General features: G+C 39.1%; 2 protein-coding genes across 2 annotated transcripts; both read right to left on the reverse strand.

The window, feature by feature from the left end:
• Window positions 1-1,441: 1,441 nt before the first annotated feature.
• On the reverse strand, window positions 1,442-2,338 carry LOC149379358 (uncharacterized). Its single transcript, XM_089603993.1, has one exon. The coding sequence runs from the start codon at window positions 2,336-2,338 to the stop codon at window positions 1,442-1,444; it is 897 nt and encodes a 298-aa protein (XP_089460119.1).
• Window positions 2,339-3,470: 1,132 nt separating this feature from the next.
• Window positions 3,471-3,995, reverse strand: LOC149379359 (uncharacterized). The gene has a single exon (XM_089603994.1). It carries the CDS (start codon window positions 3,993-3,995, stop codon window positions 3,471-3,473), a length of 525 nt encoding a protein of 174 aa, XP_089460120.1.
• Between the last annotated feature and the right edge of the window lie 13,465 nt (window positions 3,996-17,460).

Consider the following 17,460-nt stretch of genomic DNA (forward strand, 5'->3'; position numbering starts at 1 on the left):
AGAAAAGAGATTGTACCGACAAGCCCCCCCCCCCCCCCCCCCCCCCCCCCCCCCGCGAGTTGCGTAACCACCCCCCCAAACTTGAACTCTACATTGTCCCCAATGTAGGCGTGGAAAATCGGTGAAGAGGGTAGTCGCGGGGGTGAAGTTAGGCGACTACATCGGAGCGTCGCCATCATTTTCCGGTGGTGGTTGCGGGTAGTAGTAGGGCACGTAAGGCTCGCGTGTCGGATACGGGTCGAAGAAATCGCTTGGGAAGCTCGGCGCGCCCCCGTCGAAGAAAGTTTCGGGCTCGCTCGCGGATGTCGAAGATGACCAATGGTTGTACATGTCGCGGCCGAAACCCGCGGTGGAAGTGAGCCGTGAGCCTACGGACTCCGTGTAGACCCCAAGGGAGTTGTGCGTCGGGAAGATGCCGCTCTTGCTCGTTTGTTGGAGGCCATTCCTGAAAATCACAACTCGACACGGCATTAGACTCACGACGCCGGGACGCGGCGTCGGGGAAAACGGGTCACAATATGGAAAAATTTAAAAATCGACCCTGTGTTCAAAATTATCAAATCAACACTTATGCACCACACTACCACCTTATATGAAGTCAACAACAAGTTCAAACTCGGCCTAAAACACACAAAAATCACAAAATTTCTCTCTCGGACATTTTTACGAACACTTAGCGTGCAAACTTTTCGAGCAAGAAACCCACACAAAATGCAATTTTCGAGCATCCAAACCCATCTACAAACAACCTAAACACATCCTAAACACCATATCCATCACCAATTCGTCCAAAATCATTAAGAAATTTCGAAAATCAACTCACCGTGAAAAAGGGAATTCGGAGTGAAAATGCACAAAAGAGTTGAAATCGACGATGAACACACAAGAAGGAGCGGGAATAATGATGTTTAATGCAAGATTTATGAGACAATTTGGTGTTTTGAAGTTGAAATTTTTGAAGTTTTGGTTGTTGGGGTCGGAGGTTTTAAGAGAGGTTGAGAGAGTTTGAAAAAATTAGAATTTTTTTTGTGTTTCTCGAGCAATTTTTTTTTTAAATTCGATTAGGCGCGGCGCGCCACTTATCAGGCGCGCCGTGCCTCTTGAAAAATTAAGCACGCGCGACGCGCGATTGAGGCGCGCCCGGCGCGCTTACTCTCGGTAAGTTTTATTTTCTTTAGGCGCGCGCGCCACTTGTCAAGCGCGCCGCGCCACTTGTCAAGCGCGCCGCGCCCTGTAGCTCTTTTTTTTGGTTTACATAATATAAAAAGAACAAAATAAAAACTAAGAAAGAAAAAATTCAAACAGAATATTTAAAGAAAATAAAACAAAAAAAATAAAATTGAAGAAAATCAAATGAAAATTCAATGAAAGAAATTTGTGGGTTGCCTCCCATTAGCGCTTAATTTAACGTCTAGAGCTCGACGGGGTACCGTTTTGATGTTCATTGCTCGGGATCGAGGAGAATGACTACCCGCTCACTCTCGAATACTCCACCGTAGTAAGGCTTCACACGTTGTCCATTCACTTTGAATACCGATCCATTTGCGGCCTTGAGTTCCACCGAGCCGTACGGGAACACTTGAGTGACTTCGAACGGTCCGGACCATCGAGATTTCAGCTTCCCGGGAAAGAGTTTCAACCTAGAGTTGAAGAGAAGAACTCGTTGACCCACTACGAACTCCTTGCGCACGATATGTTTGTCATGCCACGCCTTGGTATTTTCTTTGTAGATCTTTGCGTTCTCATACGCATCGGTTCTTAGCTCGTCAAGAGCGTTGATGCGGAACACGTCGTCGCTAGCTCGCGGGTGTTTCACCGAGTTGAAGACGTTGAAATGAGCTTCTTCGCCATTGACCCGCAACTTCAATTCTCCTTTTTGCGCATCGATGAGCGCACCGGCGGTCGCTAAGAAAGGTCTCCCCAAAATGATCGGAATGTTTCGATCCTCCTCCATATCGAGCACAACAAAATCCGCCGGGAGGATGAATTTATCCACCTTAACGAGTACGTCCTCGATCACTCCCCGCGGATACTTGATCGACCGGTCCGCCATTTGAAGCGTGATGCGGGTCGGTGCGATATCCCCGATTCCAAGCTTGACGAAGACCGAGTACGGCATCAAGTTGATGCTAGCTCCCAAGTCACATAACGCCCTCCCAAGATTCGAGCCTCCAATATCACAAGGAACGGTGAAGCTCCCCGGATCTTTCAACTTCGTGGGTAGCCTCCGTTGGATAATCGCACTACACTCCTCGGTGAGAGCGATAGTATCGCACTCTTCGCTTATCCGTCTCTTGTGGGTAATGATCTCCTTTAGGAATTTTGCGTATTTCGGCATTTGCTCTATCGCATCAGCAAATGGTATATTGATCTCTAGTTTCTTGAAGATGTCAAGAAACTTATCAAATTGCTTGTCGATGTTGTTTTCTTGAGGCGTTGAGGGAACGGGACTTGAACGGGAACCTTGGTGATTGGTGGAGCAATCGGAAGTCGAGTCGGTGACGCTTGATCCGTTGGTGAAGACTCGTCTACATGCGTCTTTCCTTTCTTTTTCTCTTGGCTCTCGGTCGAGTTGTCAACCACATTACCACTTCTCAAAGTGATGGCGTTACATTGTGATCGGGGGTTGACATCGGTATTGCTTGGGAGGGAACCTTGCGGTCTCTCGCTCATGGCTTTAGCGAAGTGACCCATTTGAACTTCAAGAGTTCTTATTTGGGCCGAGTTGCTTTTGATGGCCGCTTCTTGGCGTTCGAGTGCGGCCGTGGTGTTCGTCATGAACTTGGTGTTTTCAATTGCCATTTGGGCAATTAAATCTTCAAGATTCGGTCTTTTGTCTTGAGGAGGAGGATTATTCCGGTATTGAGAGCTCCCATGGTGTTGTTGATGGTGTTGTTGAGGCGGTGGGTGTTGATGTTGTTGATGATGTGGTGGGAGGTATGGTTGTTGGTGTTGAGGTGGAGCCGGTTGCATTGCCACTTGGTATTGAGGATTTCTCCACGAGAAGTTTGGATGATTGTTCCTCGCTCCCGTGTAATAATTCCCCGATTTTTGGTAAGTGGGATGATTGTTGTGGTTTCCCACAAACTTAGACTCCTCTATCTCGCCACATTCGTCCGTCGGGTGAGGACCCGCACACAAACCACACTTGTGGTGAGATGTCCCCACCGCCTTCGTTGCTTCTTTTCCATGGACGGTCTTCGCGAGTTTGGCTACCTCAATTGTCAACGATTTGAGGAGCTCCATCTCCGGAGTTATCGGCTCTCTCGCGGCAATTCTCCTCTCGACCGGGCATTGATCGTTCACTTGGGCCATCTTCTCGAGTAGTGCAAATGCGTCGGTGGTGGTGTTGTTGAGAAGTGAGCCTCCTGATGCGGTGTTGACTCGGTCTTGAGTCGAGGCCATAAGCCCGCTATAGAAGATTTGTAGTTGCACCCACTCCGCTATACCGTGGCCCGGACACTTCCGAATCATGTCCTTGAAGCGAGCCCACGCTTCGTAGCCCACGCTTCGTAGAGGGACTCTCCGTCGAATTGTCCAAAGTTATGGATTTCGTTTCTCCTCCGAGTCATCTTCTCAAAAGTGAAGAATCGTGAGATGAACTTTGAGCATAAGTCATCCCATGTGGTGATTGAACACGGAGCAAGCGAGGATAACCACCCATGTGCGCAGTCTCGGATGGAGAACGGGAAAAGTCGGAGACACACGGCTTCTTTGGACAAATGAGGGAGGTTGAACGTGTTGCAAATCCGCAAGAAATTGTTGATGTGGTCTTGCGGATCTTCGGAGGGGGAACCGGCGAATTGATTGTTTTGCACCATATGAATGATCGAGGTTTTAATCTCGAAATTCGGGTTCCCTTCCATCTCCGAAATTCGTATCGCCGATTGATGCTCGTCAAAAGTGGGTTGACCATAATCAAGTATGGTCCTTCGTTCTTCCACTTGCTCTCCGTTTCGACGAGCACGAGGTTGTGCTTCATTGCCTCCTTCCATGGCGGCTCGCCTTGCCTCCGCTCGGTTTCGTCGGCAAGTCCGTTCTATCTCGTGATTGATAGGAATGAGCGGAGGGTTACGTCGTCGCATGCACCTTTAAAACATAAGAGGCACACAATAAGCACAATAATAACAAGCAAACTAAAAAATTAAACTAGATAATTCAATCGAAAATAGAACCGTAGTCCACGGCAACGGCGCCAAAAACTTGATGGAATTTTCTTAACTAGAGAAAAATTCTACACGACGCAAGCGAACGTGTCGTCAAGTAATAGAGTGCAAAAGCACGGATATCGATCCCACAAGGACTCTAGACTATTTCCGAAGCAAACTCACTAGCTTTCTTTTTCGAGTTATGGAAAATGAAAAATGGGGGTTTTTTTATTGTTTTGAGAACACGATGAAATGTAAACAAAAGTGAAAACACTATTTAAACACAAGTTAAAAGGAAGGGGCGCGATTTCGTTATTTCATCGAGTCGGTCGGTCTTGGTACGATTCTAAGCTCGGGTTTAGAGTTGTAAAATTTAGTCTCAATCCCTCTTAAAACATTCACTAATCTCTCTCGAGTCTTTAGGAATCTAGCTACGTGTCGAACTTACACCTCTCGGTTTGGGTCCTACTAAAACACAAAACCGCATTTAGCCCGGGATTTCAATCAACTACATCTACCCCCTAGTCTTTCTATAGCTCTAGGAAGGTTAATGATGGGACGGGTAGAGCTCACTCGTTTATTACCTCTCGGTTTCTAAACTCGTCTAAGGTTCACTAATTAATTAGTTAGCTACTCTAATTAGCGTTAACACACAACCCATACCCATAATATTTCACTCTCAACCCAACCATGAAGCACAAAATCTAATCTAAAGGTTTGACCAACCAACTCAATTACTTAACTACATCGCACCCCTAAATCTACTTAGCTACTCATGATTATGAATAAACAAAGCAAAATAGAAATTAACAAAAGAATTAAAGCAATAAAATAAGTAGACATTGAGTGCTAAAATAAACAAACACTTAAGCTCTCATTAATTTACTACCACCAACTCCAAAAATCCACTAAACCAAAACAATAAATTCAAAACACAAATATTCAATGTTCAAGAGACTAAAGTAATCACCAAAACTCAATGCTCAATAGATAAAAGTAATCAACAAAAACTCAAATAGAATACTTGAAAGCTTCAAATATGTTCAACAAAGCATTAAATGGAGTAAATAACTAAAGAACAATAAATAAAAGAGATAGAGTTAAGAGTGAACAAATGGAGGTGATGAGGATGATGGAGGTTGTCACTTCTCCCTCTTCTTCTTCACTCCCAAGCTCAAGAGCAAAATGGGTGTCAAACCCTAGCTTTCTCTCTCTCACTTTCTCTCTCAAGGTTTCAAAACAAAAACAAAAGTGTTCTATGCTAAAGCTTCCTCCTTTCCTCTTTGAATAAGTGTATATGAGGGTTTAGGAAAGGTTTTCGGAGCAAATATGGACCCTTGGATGGGATCCAATGGCCAAAAATGATCTAAAAGACGAGCTCCAAAAAATGCTGAAAATGCAACTGGCGCGGCGCGCCACTCGTGAATTTCTGAAGGCGCGCCGCGTCTCTCTTGCGCGTCGTCTGCTCGAGCTCTCGGTGTAAATTTTGGCACCAGGGCGCGGCGCGCCTCTCGAGAAACGTTGACTCCATAGACCGTCGTTGACTTTTGTTGACTTGACTTCAAATGACCATAACTTGCTCGATTTAGCTCTGATTCAGCCCGTTTTCGCACCACAATCTTCTCATACTCTCTCAAACCTGAAAATGCAATAAAAACTACAAAATAATATCAAAAACATTAAGAACAAGCTTCGATTCTTATCTAGGAGCTATATATAAGTGTGAATAAATCTCACTTATCATATACAAAAGGGGAAATTTCAAAAATAACTTTTCAGAAAATATCTATAAATTAATTTTATTAAACTAATATTATTTTTAAACTGAAAACAATAAACAAATATTAAAAAGTAAATTGAATTTTTATATATAAATATGAAGAAAAATAAATGTAGTATTCGCAATAAAAATTTTAAACTCTACAATTAATTTTAAAAAAACACTATTACCGACAAGTTCCATAATAATACAAATGGATAAATTTACTTTTAACCGACCAATAACATAAATTAGAAACATTGATCCCTAAGACAAAAAGATGTCGCACTACATATTAAGAGAAACTCGTTTCATAATATATATATATATATATATATATATATATATATATATATATATATATATATATATATATATATATATATATGGCAACGTAACATTGGCATTATCCTTTTATTCTGTGAGCGTTTTCTCATCTCCTTTTGCCATGTTCATAATAAAACCATAGTTAATTTAGTTTTTGTAGTCATGAACAAACTTGGTCATGAATACTTTGCTAGTTTTTTTTTCATTGTTTTGATGTTTTTAATTATGAGCTAAGTTGTTATTGAGGCTACCGTGTAGCCGAGATTTGATTATGGTATTCAAATATTTATATCACTTAAGTTTCTATTGAACTATAAAAGTATTGACTATTGGCATTTGTATTATTTGTCATGTTTTTTTTAAGGACATTATAGCTAAATCGCCTTAATGAAATTGAAATAATATTTCAGCCAATATTTGATTAAAAATTGGAAATTAGCTACCCAAATTATTAACTGGCCAAAAGGGACAAAAAATGCCACTTGGCCCATTTTAAATAATTTTTTTACATGACAGTCTTAATACCTGGATTTCCTTCTTTTTTTTTTCTTCCTTTCTTTCTCTTTCCACATATCAGTTTATAATGGTTAATAATAATTAATAAAAGTCTTAAATTAATTATAAAACTTATTAACAATTATTAACATTTGTAAAGTATATGAAACAAAATTCAGAAACTCATAAATTTATTAATTGTTATTGCTGATTATTAACTGTATGAAATTTAAAATAAAAAAATTAGATATAAACAAATTAATGAGGGATATTTAGTTACTCATATTGTAAAATTTATTTTAGACCGGCGATGAAGATCACCTCTTGCCAGTGATCGAAAAATATAAGTTCAAAGGCGTGTATATAATTTTTTTAGCCAGAACAATGATATTTTTCTCAAAGATCTCAGTGCCACAAATCCACAAAACTTGAAATCTCTCAATTCTGACTTTCATATGTGCGAGATATGAACGTTTGAAGTTTTGAAGAGAAGAAAAAAATCAAAACTTTGAAGAGAAAGTATGAAAATGAGAGAGTTATGGGATAGATGAAGTAGAAGATTGAGAAAAAAAAAATTGAAATAAAATGATTGATTTTTTTTTTTTAATGAGTATTGAGATCTTAAAAAGTAGATCTTAAAATGATTGAATATGAATTGAGTTTATTTTTCTCAATTAAATTTTGATAATTTAATTAATAAGAGTATGTGACAAAACTTGTCACGGGAGACTAATTTAAAAAGGAATTGAAATAAAGTAATAGACTAGAATTAGAGGAAAGAAAAACCGTGAAGCTTTCTCTCTCTAAACACAGAGTAGGGTTTTCTCTCTTTTGAAAAAAAAACAGGGCTCCATCTTTGCGCCGCCGCTGCCTCCCCCGGACATCGATTTCTGCCCTGAGCCATCGGCGGCGGGCCTTGTCCGGGGGAAGCTTGGAAGGACCTCCGCCTTCCCGTCTCCCTCTCTCTTCGGTTTTTTCTTTCCCTAAACCAACCAAAGCTTCTCCTCACGTCGGTTCTTCTCTTCGACATCGGATCCTGCTACGGCGGAGTGCGACCACGGTGGAGTTTTTCTTCCCGGCGCCGTCTTCCCCCCCGCGGCGTCGATGTGAGCTCAGTTCTCTCGCCCCGTTCTCGGCGGCTCTGCCTCGGCGTGGTTCGTCTTGCTAGGAGACGGGAGCTCTTCGGCGTAGATCGGACCTCCGTGGTGCGGTGTCTTCCCGGCGTCTTTCCACCCCGGAGTCGGCGGCGAGCTCTCGGTTCTCCCTCCTGGTGTGGCTCATCGATCTCTACCCGAAGTCGATCCAAGACAGGGAACGATTTTTGGTCGGAGAACTTCTTCTGGCGACGTCCTACCCCCGGCGTCGTTGTGTGTTTGATCTGTCCTTTCTCTGACTGAGATTTGTTTCCTTTTTTTGGGTCGAGTCTCAGAGCCTCGGAGCCTCGGCTTCTCTCTACCTTTCCGTCTGCGAGAGGTGGGTGGTCAAGGCCGGTTTCGAGTTTATGCAGCGTGAGATGGCTGATGCGGGAAGCAGATGACGGTTGTGTGAAGTTGTGGGTTTTTACTTTCAGGTTCCTGGTTGTTAGCGTAGGTTTCAGTTTAGCCTTAGTGTTCTTGGTTTGAGTATGGATTATTGTATTTATTTTTCTGCTTGGTTTCTTTTGGTTTGTTTTGGACTCGGATTAGCCGTAATCTCATCTCCCGTTGTGGATTTCCTGTTAGGTTTTGATCTATGCAGGTTGAAGAGCCATCTTGGTCGTGGCTATCGGATCGAAGTTGGTTGGATTTCTCCATCGCCAATCTTTGGGTTTTTAACGAGCCTCTTGTGTGCTCTATTTGTGCTTGTAATTCTTCCCGTTGTCGGAAGTTTGCACATAACGTACTTTTACCGGAACTTAGTGTTAGATTCACTTCGACTTAGGTCTTCGTGATCTATGTACTAAGGTGTGTTATTCTCCAGTATTGATGGGTCATTTTACCAAATTTTAATGGAAAAATCCGTTCTATTAAAAAAAAAAGAATTGAAATATTAGCTAAAATGAAATTGTTATGTTTCCAATGATTTAGAGTATATTTTTCTTTTTTAATAATAATAAATTTTGATTTCGATGCTTAATTAATATATGTCTGTGATAATTGTTTTATATATTTATTTCTAAATAATCATCGGTTTTACTTGTTATTTTGCGTATGCGATAAGTTATTTATGCATCAATAACGGTAACCCGTCCTGTTCTTATTTATACCTCGTGCATATGTTTGCGCGCGATAAGTAATTCACCTAACATCATACTTGTTTTGACATGCCAGTAATGATATCTCAATCCTTGTTTAAAAGCTTAGTTATATATTTAAAATATAGAAAAATGAGGCTATATTTAAAATCATACTAATCCCTTTACTTAAGTTTGTAAATTTTACATTTTATATAACTTTCGGACTACTATTTTGATTGTCATTTTCAAGAAAGAAGAAAAAAAAAAAAAAAAAAAAAAAAAAAAAAAAAAAAAAAAAAAAGCAAAACATGCTCTCACGAGACGAATGCCACATTTCCCTAAAAAAAAAAATAAACAATTGCCACGTCAGATTTTAATTTTAATTTATATTTTTATTTGATTTCCCGCTAAAGAGTCCTATTTATTTTTTTTCCCCATGTCCGAAGCGAAAAACTCGATCGTCCCGTCAAACGGAGCGCGACGATTCAAAAAACAGTGCAATGAACCAAAACCATTATACATTTATTCCCTAAAACATTCTTTCTAGATAAACATTGTTGCAAAAAAAAAAAAAAAAAAAAAGTAAAAGGAAAAAAGTACAACCTTCGTTCGTTCATTCCTGTATAGTTTTAATGCTCGCAATAACTGTTCTATTCTTCCATATTTGGCGGTCAGAACTAAAAAAAAAATGGCGTTTCGTGGAACAAAAAGCCCTAAAACCCAAACCCACCATTCCTATCCCACACACATCTCCAACTCTCTCTCTCTCTCTCACCACACCAGCGAATATGGACTACAACGTCTCCGACACACCTCTCACCGACGAGGAGTTCAACAGCTTCCACCGCTCAGACCGAACTCTGTTTTCCCGGCTGGTTCTCAATCTCCGGCGAGACCCGGCGGAATCTTCCCGCGTGATGGCTCTTTGGATCTGGCTCGAGCACGCAATCCAGTCCATGATTGGTCGCAGCCTCATCCCGCTGATCATCCTCCCACTCCCGGACCGCCTTCTCGAGGCCATTGCCGACGAGTCCGTCGCCGTCCTCCGCGCCGTCGAGGCCTCCCCCGGAGACACCACCGCCGCCTCCGCCGCCGTCGAGCTTCCCTTCCTCGACCGCCTCGTCCCGGGTGGCGGCTCCGCGATCCGATTCTTCCTCGAGAATCGGCTCGCGGTGGTCCAGGCCGTGGCGCACCGCTCGGCCTCGGTGTGCCTCCGCGCTTTTCGCGACATCGTTCTCCGCGCCGTCGAGTGGCGCGCCGAGGAGATCGCCGCCAGAATGATCCTCGCCGGAGCCGTCCCCGCTCCTCCCGTGCCGCTCCATCACCACCACCACTCTTACTACAACCCTAACCCTAACCCTAACCCTAGCCCTAACCCTAGCCCTAACTCCAACCTAAACCCCAACACCCCTTCCTTCCAGCCCTACGGCTATAACAACAACAACAACAGCTATGGAAGTACTAGCTACGGCAATGCCAATGAGGCCGTTGCGGTGGAGCATTATACGCGGCGGCGGAGGAGCTTTAGCGACATGTTGGTCGGAGAGGAAGATGTTGTGATTAGCTATGGATATCATCGGAGCCTTCTCTACGGCGGAGGAGACGGGTTTTCGACCGGGGAGGACGAGATGAGCGAGATCGAGAGGGGGTTTCACATTCGCTTGGACGTGGCTTCCGCCGAGGAGGAGGACGACGGCTTTGTGATTGCGATGAATCACGGCCCTCGCTTTGGCTTCGTTAATGCCGATGATTATCGTGGCGCCGGAGATTATGGAGTGCCTGTGGATGAGAGGACTATCTTCCTCACCTTCTCCAAAGGCTATCCTATCACGGAGAGGGAGGTCAGGGATTTCTTCACCAGGTATGATATTGTTGTCACATATACATAATTAAGTTGATTTCGCTTAGAATGTAACATTCCTCATATATGCCCCATAGCAATATCCAAAGCAATTTGAGACTACTTATTAAATACTTAGTTTGTTGCAAATAGGACTCTCTCATAATACTTTTTGAAGGCTAGGTTTTCTGAATCAGCATTGTAGGTCTTACCTTGATCAAGGTTTTTGCTTGAAATTAACTTGATTAAATGATAATTTCCCCAAGTTTTTAAATTTTAATAGGAAATGTATAGTGACATGTTTTTCTTGCTGAGTCTAACTTTATGAATTAAATAGAATTATAAAGAGTACGGTGGTTTGCTAGACAAAAGGTACTGAAACTAAAAAACTTTTGATTTGATAAAGTTAAAAAAAAAAAATTGGTTTGATGTTATTGGTGGTTTTCTTCTACACAGTTTTCTGGCGCAATCATAACTAGGAATATCCTATGAATATCTTATATTTCATATGCCGTACTATATATAATAAAAAAATAGATTGTAACTAACGATGAAAACCAGGGCACTCTTTTTGTTTTCGAGGTAAAAAAAAAACAGGTTCCTTAGAGTTTTTTTTATAAGGATTTTTTACTGAATCAAGGTTGCGTGAAGATAAAAATAAAAGCTATCTGTTCAGATTTAAACTTGCAGAAATCATCCCGGGGAAAACTTTTTGATTATATTTGTTATCTTATTATGATCTCCAAGTGTTTGGGAATGGGATGTGGTGTGACATGTGTCAACCTAGTTCATATATATGATGTCAACTTATTGGTATTCATTTGGGAACATGTCTGTTTGGCAGCCTTTCTGTGCAACGTGCTTATATTTATGTATTTAACGAGGAATTATATCGAAACATTAGTATGAGGAGATAATACAAGAATCCGTTTGATACTGGTTTATTCCGTATATTAGGAATGAATAAGCAAGTCTTATATGTAAAAAAAGTTTGACTACTGAAAATAGTATCAAGCTCTTACAAGAACTATGAGGTGTGAATTTTGTAAAATGGCATTAATAAGAGGGAAAAACTGTGTCATTTGGGATGTATAAGAAATGCACTTAGAAATTATGTTTGGAATTAAAAAGGCATTATAAGTTTGAAAACATCAATATTAAGATAGAACACCACTCTCTTTATGTCCCTATAGTTATCCATACAGGTATTAAATTTATGAAGAAATAAATAGTAAACTATATGTTGATAATCATTCTGTGCGGCCTGTGCTATTTTGATTGATTCCATTAAGGTTATTTTGATTTTATATCCCTCGATGTCGTCAATACTGTTTGCTTCATAGATTATTTAGAATGAAAACCAAATTGAAGATATAGAATAAGATATTATATGTTGTTCTGTGTGAGTTTCTAAATTGTTTAGCCTACGTGTTTCTGCTCGTGGTACTGTTTCTTTAGATCTTGTTGCACAATTTGTGTGTGTGCGTTGAAACTGATGAAAGCAAAAGGATATGATTTGAGTGCTTTAAAGTAGTCGATGATCAAGTAAAATAAAATGATCCGATAGTTATTTAGGTTAAGATTAAATATAAGCTTATGTTAATATTGTGCTGTGTTCATATATATTTTTACGCGAGCTAGCTAGTTAAACATTTTCTTTACTCATTTCTGAATGAAAACTGTGTGTGTGCGCGCGCGCGCGTGTGTGTGTGTGTGTGAGAGAGAGAGAGAGAGAGAGAGAGAGAGAGAGAGAGAGAGAGAGAGAGAGAGAGAGAGAGAGAGAGAGTTTGTATTTGGTTTATATTGTTGCTTATGCTTTGTGTGTGTATGTGTGAGAGATAGATATATATGTAGATTGATACGTTTGTCTTTATGCATTTTCTTTTTATAGATTTGTGAGAGAGAACCCCGTTTGCCTTTGCTAAACCTGTTTTATAATATTATTTGTTTAATAAAGTCCATCAGTATGTCTTTATGTGTCAAGTATGTAAATTCTGGTATATCTATCATAAAGGAATGAATTTCTTATATTAACCTTAATATACAAAATGCTTTTGTTTGTTTATATCAGTCTGATTTCTTTATTCAAGATTTATTATAGGATAAATGACTGCCCATTGAACTTTTACACGCATGTAACAACATGCCCCCTTACTTTTGGAGTGAATTTTATTGACAAATATTTACACTAAACTAATTATCGTTTACAACTCTAATCCTTTTGTCACTTTTCTCTCAAAACCGCCAAATATTTAACAGAAATTAAAGATAAAATTATAAAATCATATTTTTTAAATAATCTCTCTCTCTCTCTCTCTCTCTCTCTCTCTCTCTCTCTCCCTCTTTCTCTCTCTCTCTCAAACCCAAAAACCACATAAACACTAGTACTCTCAGCAAAAAAAGAAAAAAAAACGCAGGCGCACGTACGCACACATCTAATATACATATATATACACACATACATTAACATACATAATAAAATATTAGAGATGCATCTATACTCTTTTATCTTCTCACTCCCTAATGTACAACACTACCTATTCCTATCCTACCCTTGTGATTGTGGTTCTGGGGTTTATATTTTTGGGTTTGACTTTTCTTTATATGCAAACAAAGATATATATATTACATTCTTTTTTTCTATTTTTTTATATCTTTAAATTGTTTTAAATATTCAAAAAGCTTTGTACCCACCACCCACCAAGCTTTTAATCTATTTCAGTCCATGATTTTTTTTTCTGATTAATATATGTTTCTTCAGATATATATATACAGGCATTTCATTCGTGTAAGCTATTACTTTGCGTTTTAGTCTAATCAAACACGCTTAAAGAGTTGCTGGGTGGTTTAGTTTAGTTTAGTTTAATTTTTTAGTTATGGGACGGTAAAGTTTTTCCTCAAAGATTAGTGAATATAATGGTTTAATGAATGTGCTCAAATCTTGACGGTAAGAATTCCTGATCCTGTGCATGTGTTTACGAGAGAGAGAGAGAGAGATCAGTGAGAGAGAGAGGGAAGAATACAAAATAAAATATTATATAGAAAATATGATTTTATGAGTTTACCCTTAGTCTCTGCTAAATATTTGACCATTTTGAGAGAAAACTAACAGAAATATTAGAGTAGCAAGCGATTATTAGTTTAGGGTAAACATTTGTCAACAAAATTTCAGTCAAAGGATAAATTGTCACACGCGTAAAAGTTCTAAGAGCATTGGTGTCATTTATCCTTTATTTTATCATAGTGATATAAGTCACATATACATAAATATTTGTATTTTAGCCAACGTTTTGTAAATTTTTCGTAAATAGCTAAAAATATGACATAACCAACGCTATTTACACATATTTACTAAAAATTTATTTTGTGTTTTTTTTTATCATTTGATAACGTAAATAAATTTACGTGACTATTTACAAAAAAATTAACGAAACGTTGACTATTTGAAAATTTTTAACTTTTGATATGACTAAGTAACCACTGGACCCTTATTTTATTGATATAAGTGAACTTATTTTTTTTATCATCCTACTCGTTCTAATTTCTTCTTATTTTTTTATAGTAGAAAAGACTCTCATATCATTTCTATTAAAGGTCATAATATAACTGCTTATGTTGACGGTGCAATATTGTCAACAATAAGCAAAAAATAAGAAGTCCTTTTGGAAATCCCTTTTTAAGGTCTTAGAAATAGGTGTTTAAATAGCAATTTTTTAAAAGAAGTCCTTTTAGCTCTCTATCTTTCTTCTGAAAACTAAAAGTTTTTTTTTTTTTTTTTCATTACGAATAAAAAGAGAATCTCTCGGAAACAGGTGTTTAAGTAAGTAAAATTTCAGTGCAGTTTACATAATTATAATAACATATAAAAGTCCATTCTATTATGTTCGTAATTAATCACGTACGTACGTATATATGTGTAACATATTATTAATGGTTGTGGTGTGGCAGCAAATACGGTGTAGATGTGATAGAGGCAGTGTACATGCAAGAGGTACGGACGAGGGAGGAGCAGCCGCTGTACGCTCGGCTTGTGGTGCGATCGCTGAATCTGATCGATATCGTTCTCGAAGGCAACTCTCGTATGAAGTTCTCCATCGCCGGAAAACATGTCTGGGCCAGAAAGTACGTCCGCAAGAACATCCTCATGATGAACTAGCTCCTTTTCTCTTTTCGCCTTTTTTGCCCTAATTAAAGGGTTTTTACTCTCTACTGTTAATTTTAGCCCCTTTTTTTTACTCGAGGGGGTGAGACTCGATCGACCTATATTACTAAGATGATAGTAATGATCATAACCATAATCATATTAATAATGAAAAAATAATAAGAATACTAATTTGGATATTCATTTAAGTTTTTTTTATTATTATTATTTTGGTTGGATCTTTCATTTTCTGTCTCGATTGTCATAGGTTCTGTTTACGTACGCGTTTCTTGTGCTTAGATAAAGGATTGTACAATCTGTGCAGAAGGGGTTTCGTGTTCATATGCTAGCTGATGTATAAATATGCTAAACCGAGTGGCGATATGTGTACACTAGAATAAATATACTTAAAAACTGTTACAATAAACTCAAAAAGAAAATCGTCAGAGAAACAGTAAGTCAACTTTGAGTGTGATCACATGGATGGGAAAACGGTTACGGATTTGACTGCATAATATATCAAATTCAAGCCATTTATATCTATTTTGTAATGGTGAGGTTCAGGATATTTGGAGCTTGGAGGAAAAAGTTACGTCCGTTTTTGTAATCGATGGTCAAGAATAAATGTTGCTAAAATAAATTATTTTAATTGCTAGTTAATTCCTCTAGATTTTTTCAAGTTGTATTCAGATGTGAACAAAATATATAAAAAGTCGTATGAACTGATAGTTTAAGAGTGAAAAAGAGAAACAATTATAAAAGTATTGGTTTATGTTTTGTTAAAGAAACTCCCTCAAAAGTCTCATTCATCTTCCTCCTAAACACTTATAATTCATAAATTGGTATCAGAGCTAGGATGAATTTCGGGATTACACTGATGGGGCACATACCATTGCGACGACTTATCAAGTCGAGCTATGATAATTGGAATATTCAAATGCGAGCTTTGCTCGATGCTCAAGATGCATGAAAAATAGTCCAAGATGACTATGAGGAGTCGACTCCAACAACAAATCATACGGAGAATCATTTGAAGGCGTTAAAAGAGACACGCATAAAAGACAAAGCTGCTCTATGTCTTCTGTTCTAATTAGTAGATGGATCGGGTTTTGAGAAGACTGCCGATGCAAAGACTTCGAAGAAAGCATGAGACAAGTTGGAGATAATTATCAAGGGTGCCGACCAAGTCAAACAAGTGCGATTTCAAACTCTTCGAGGACAGTTGGAGGCAATGAAGATGAAGGAGTCGGGAGGAGTATTCGACTACATCACACGTGTTCAAGCTGTGGCAAACCAGCTTAAACGCAACGGAGAAATTACCTTCACAGATGCAAGGGTTGTTGAGAAGATTCTACGATCATTGACCGATAATTTCGAGAATGTGATTTGCGCTTTTAAAGAATTTGGAGGAGATGACTGTTGATGATCTCGCTGGTTCTCTTGAAGCGCATGAACAAAAAAAAAATAAGAAGAAAGAAGAGGAGCTTGATGAGGTGTTACAAGCTAAAGAAAGCATGAAGGAGGAAAAAGTGATGTACGCACGGAAAAACCGAGCAAAGGGACGTGACCATGAAGGTCGTGTTATTGGTCATGGTGAAGGCCGCGATTTTGAAAAAAACTATGAAGAAGAAAACTATTTTTTGAACAAAATTGGCTCGGCCGAGGATGCGGTCGAGGTAGATGCGGTTGATCGAACCGCTCAAGTATCGAGTGCTATAATTGTGGCCAGTACGGGCACATTGCAAAAGAATGCTACTATAAGGAAAAGGTAGAGCAAAAATGTGAATCTAGTCTAGGAAGAGAAGACAAGTGATGACGGTGTTCTCATGATTGCATAAAAGATAAAAATGATGAAGATGAGAAAAAAAAAACCCAAAGAAACGAAGTTTAAAAGAGTTGTGCAAGTCAACAAGTGAAACACACATGATATATCTTTTGGTGGATGTAGAGAACATTGATTTTTAAGAAGCGGCAAGATATAAAGAATGGAAAGTCGCTATGAATGAAGAGATCTAGGTGGCGATTGGCTGTGATGAACTATTTTCCGGTTGCAAGAATCGAGACAATTCGGTTTTTTTATCCCAATCGGCACAATTCATGTTGTCGATCAATCAAATGGATGAAATATAGCCATTTTCAAATGGTGTTCTTGAAGAGGAAGTGTATGTGGAGAAACCACCCGGGTACAACAAATTCGCAGTTAAGTTGGCAAAGAATCCAGTCTACACAAAAAATGAGAGGAGCAAGCACATATATGTTCGTTTTCATTTTATTCGAGAATATGTGAAAGAAGGTGATGGGTGAATGAGCCATGTGGGAGTCGTGATCAAGTCACTATTGTCGTAGAGGCACTGCCGGAGATGTTGTTAAAAAATCTCAAGAGAATGATTGAAATGAAAGACGGAAGATCTTTGAGTTAAATGGAGGAATTTGTTACAATAAACTCAAAAGAAAACCGTCAGAAACAGTCAGTCAACTTATAATTCACAAAAACAACTTTAGTCAATATTTTATGTTTGAAATTGTAACAATTAA

The sequence above is a fragment of the Urtica dioica genome, chromosome 12 (assembly GCF_054948205.1).
Source record: "Urtica dioica subsp. dioica isolate 48M chromosome 12, U.dioica_male_clone48M_v1_H2, whole genome shotgun sequence".
NCBI lineage: Eukaryota > Viridiplantae > Streptophyta > Magnoliopsida > Rosales > Urticaceae > Urtica > Urtica dioica.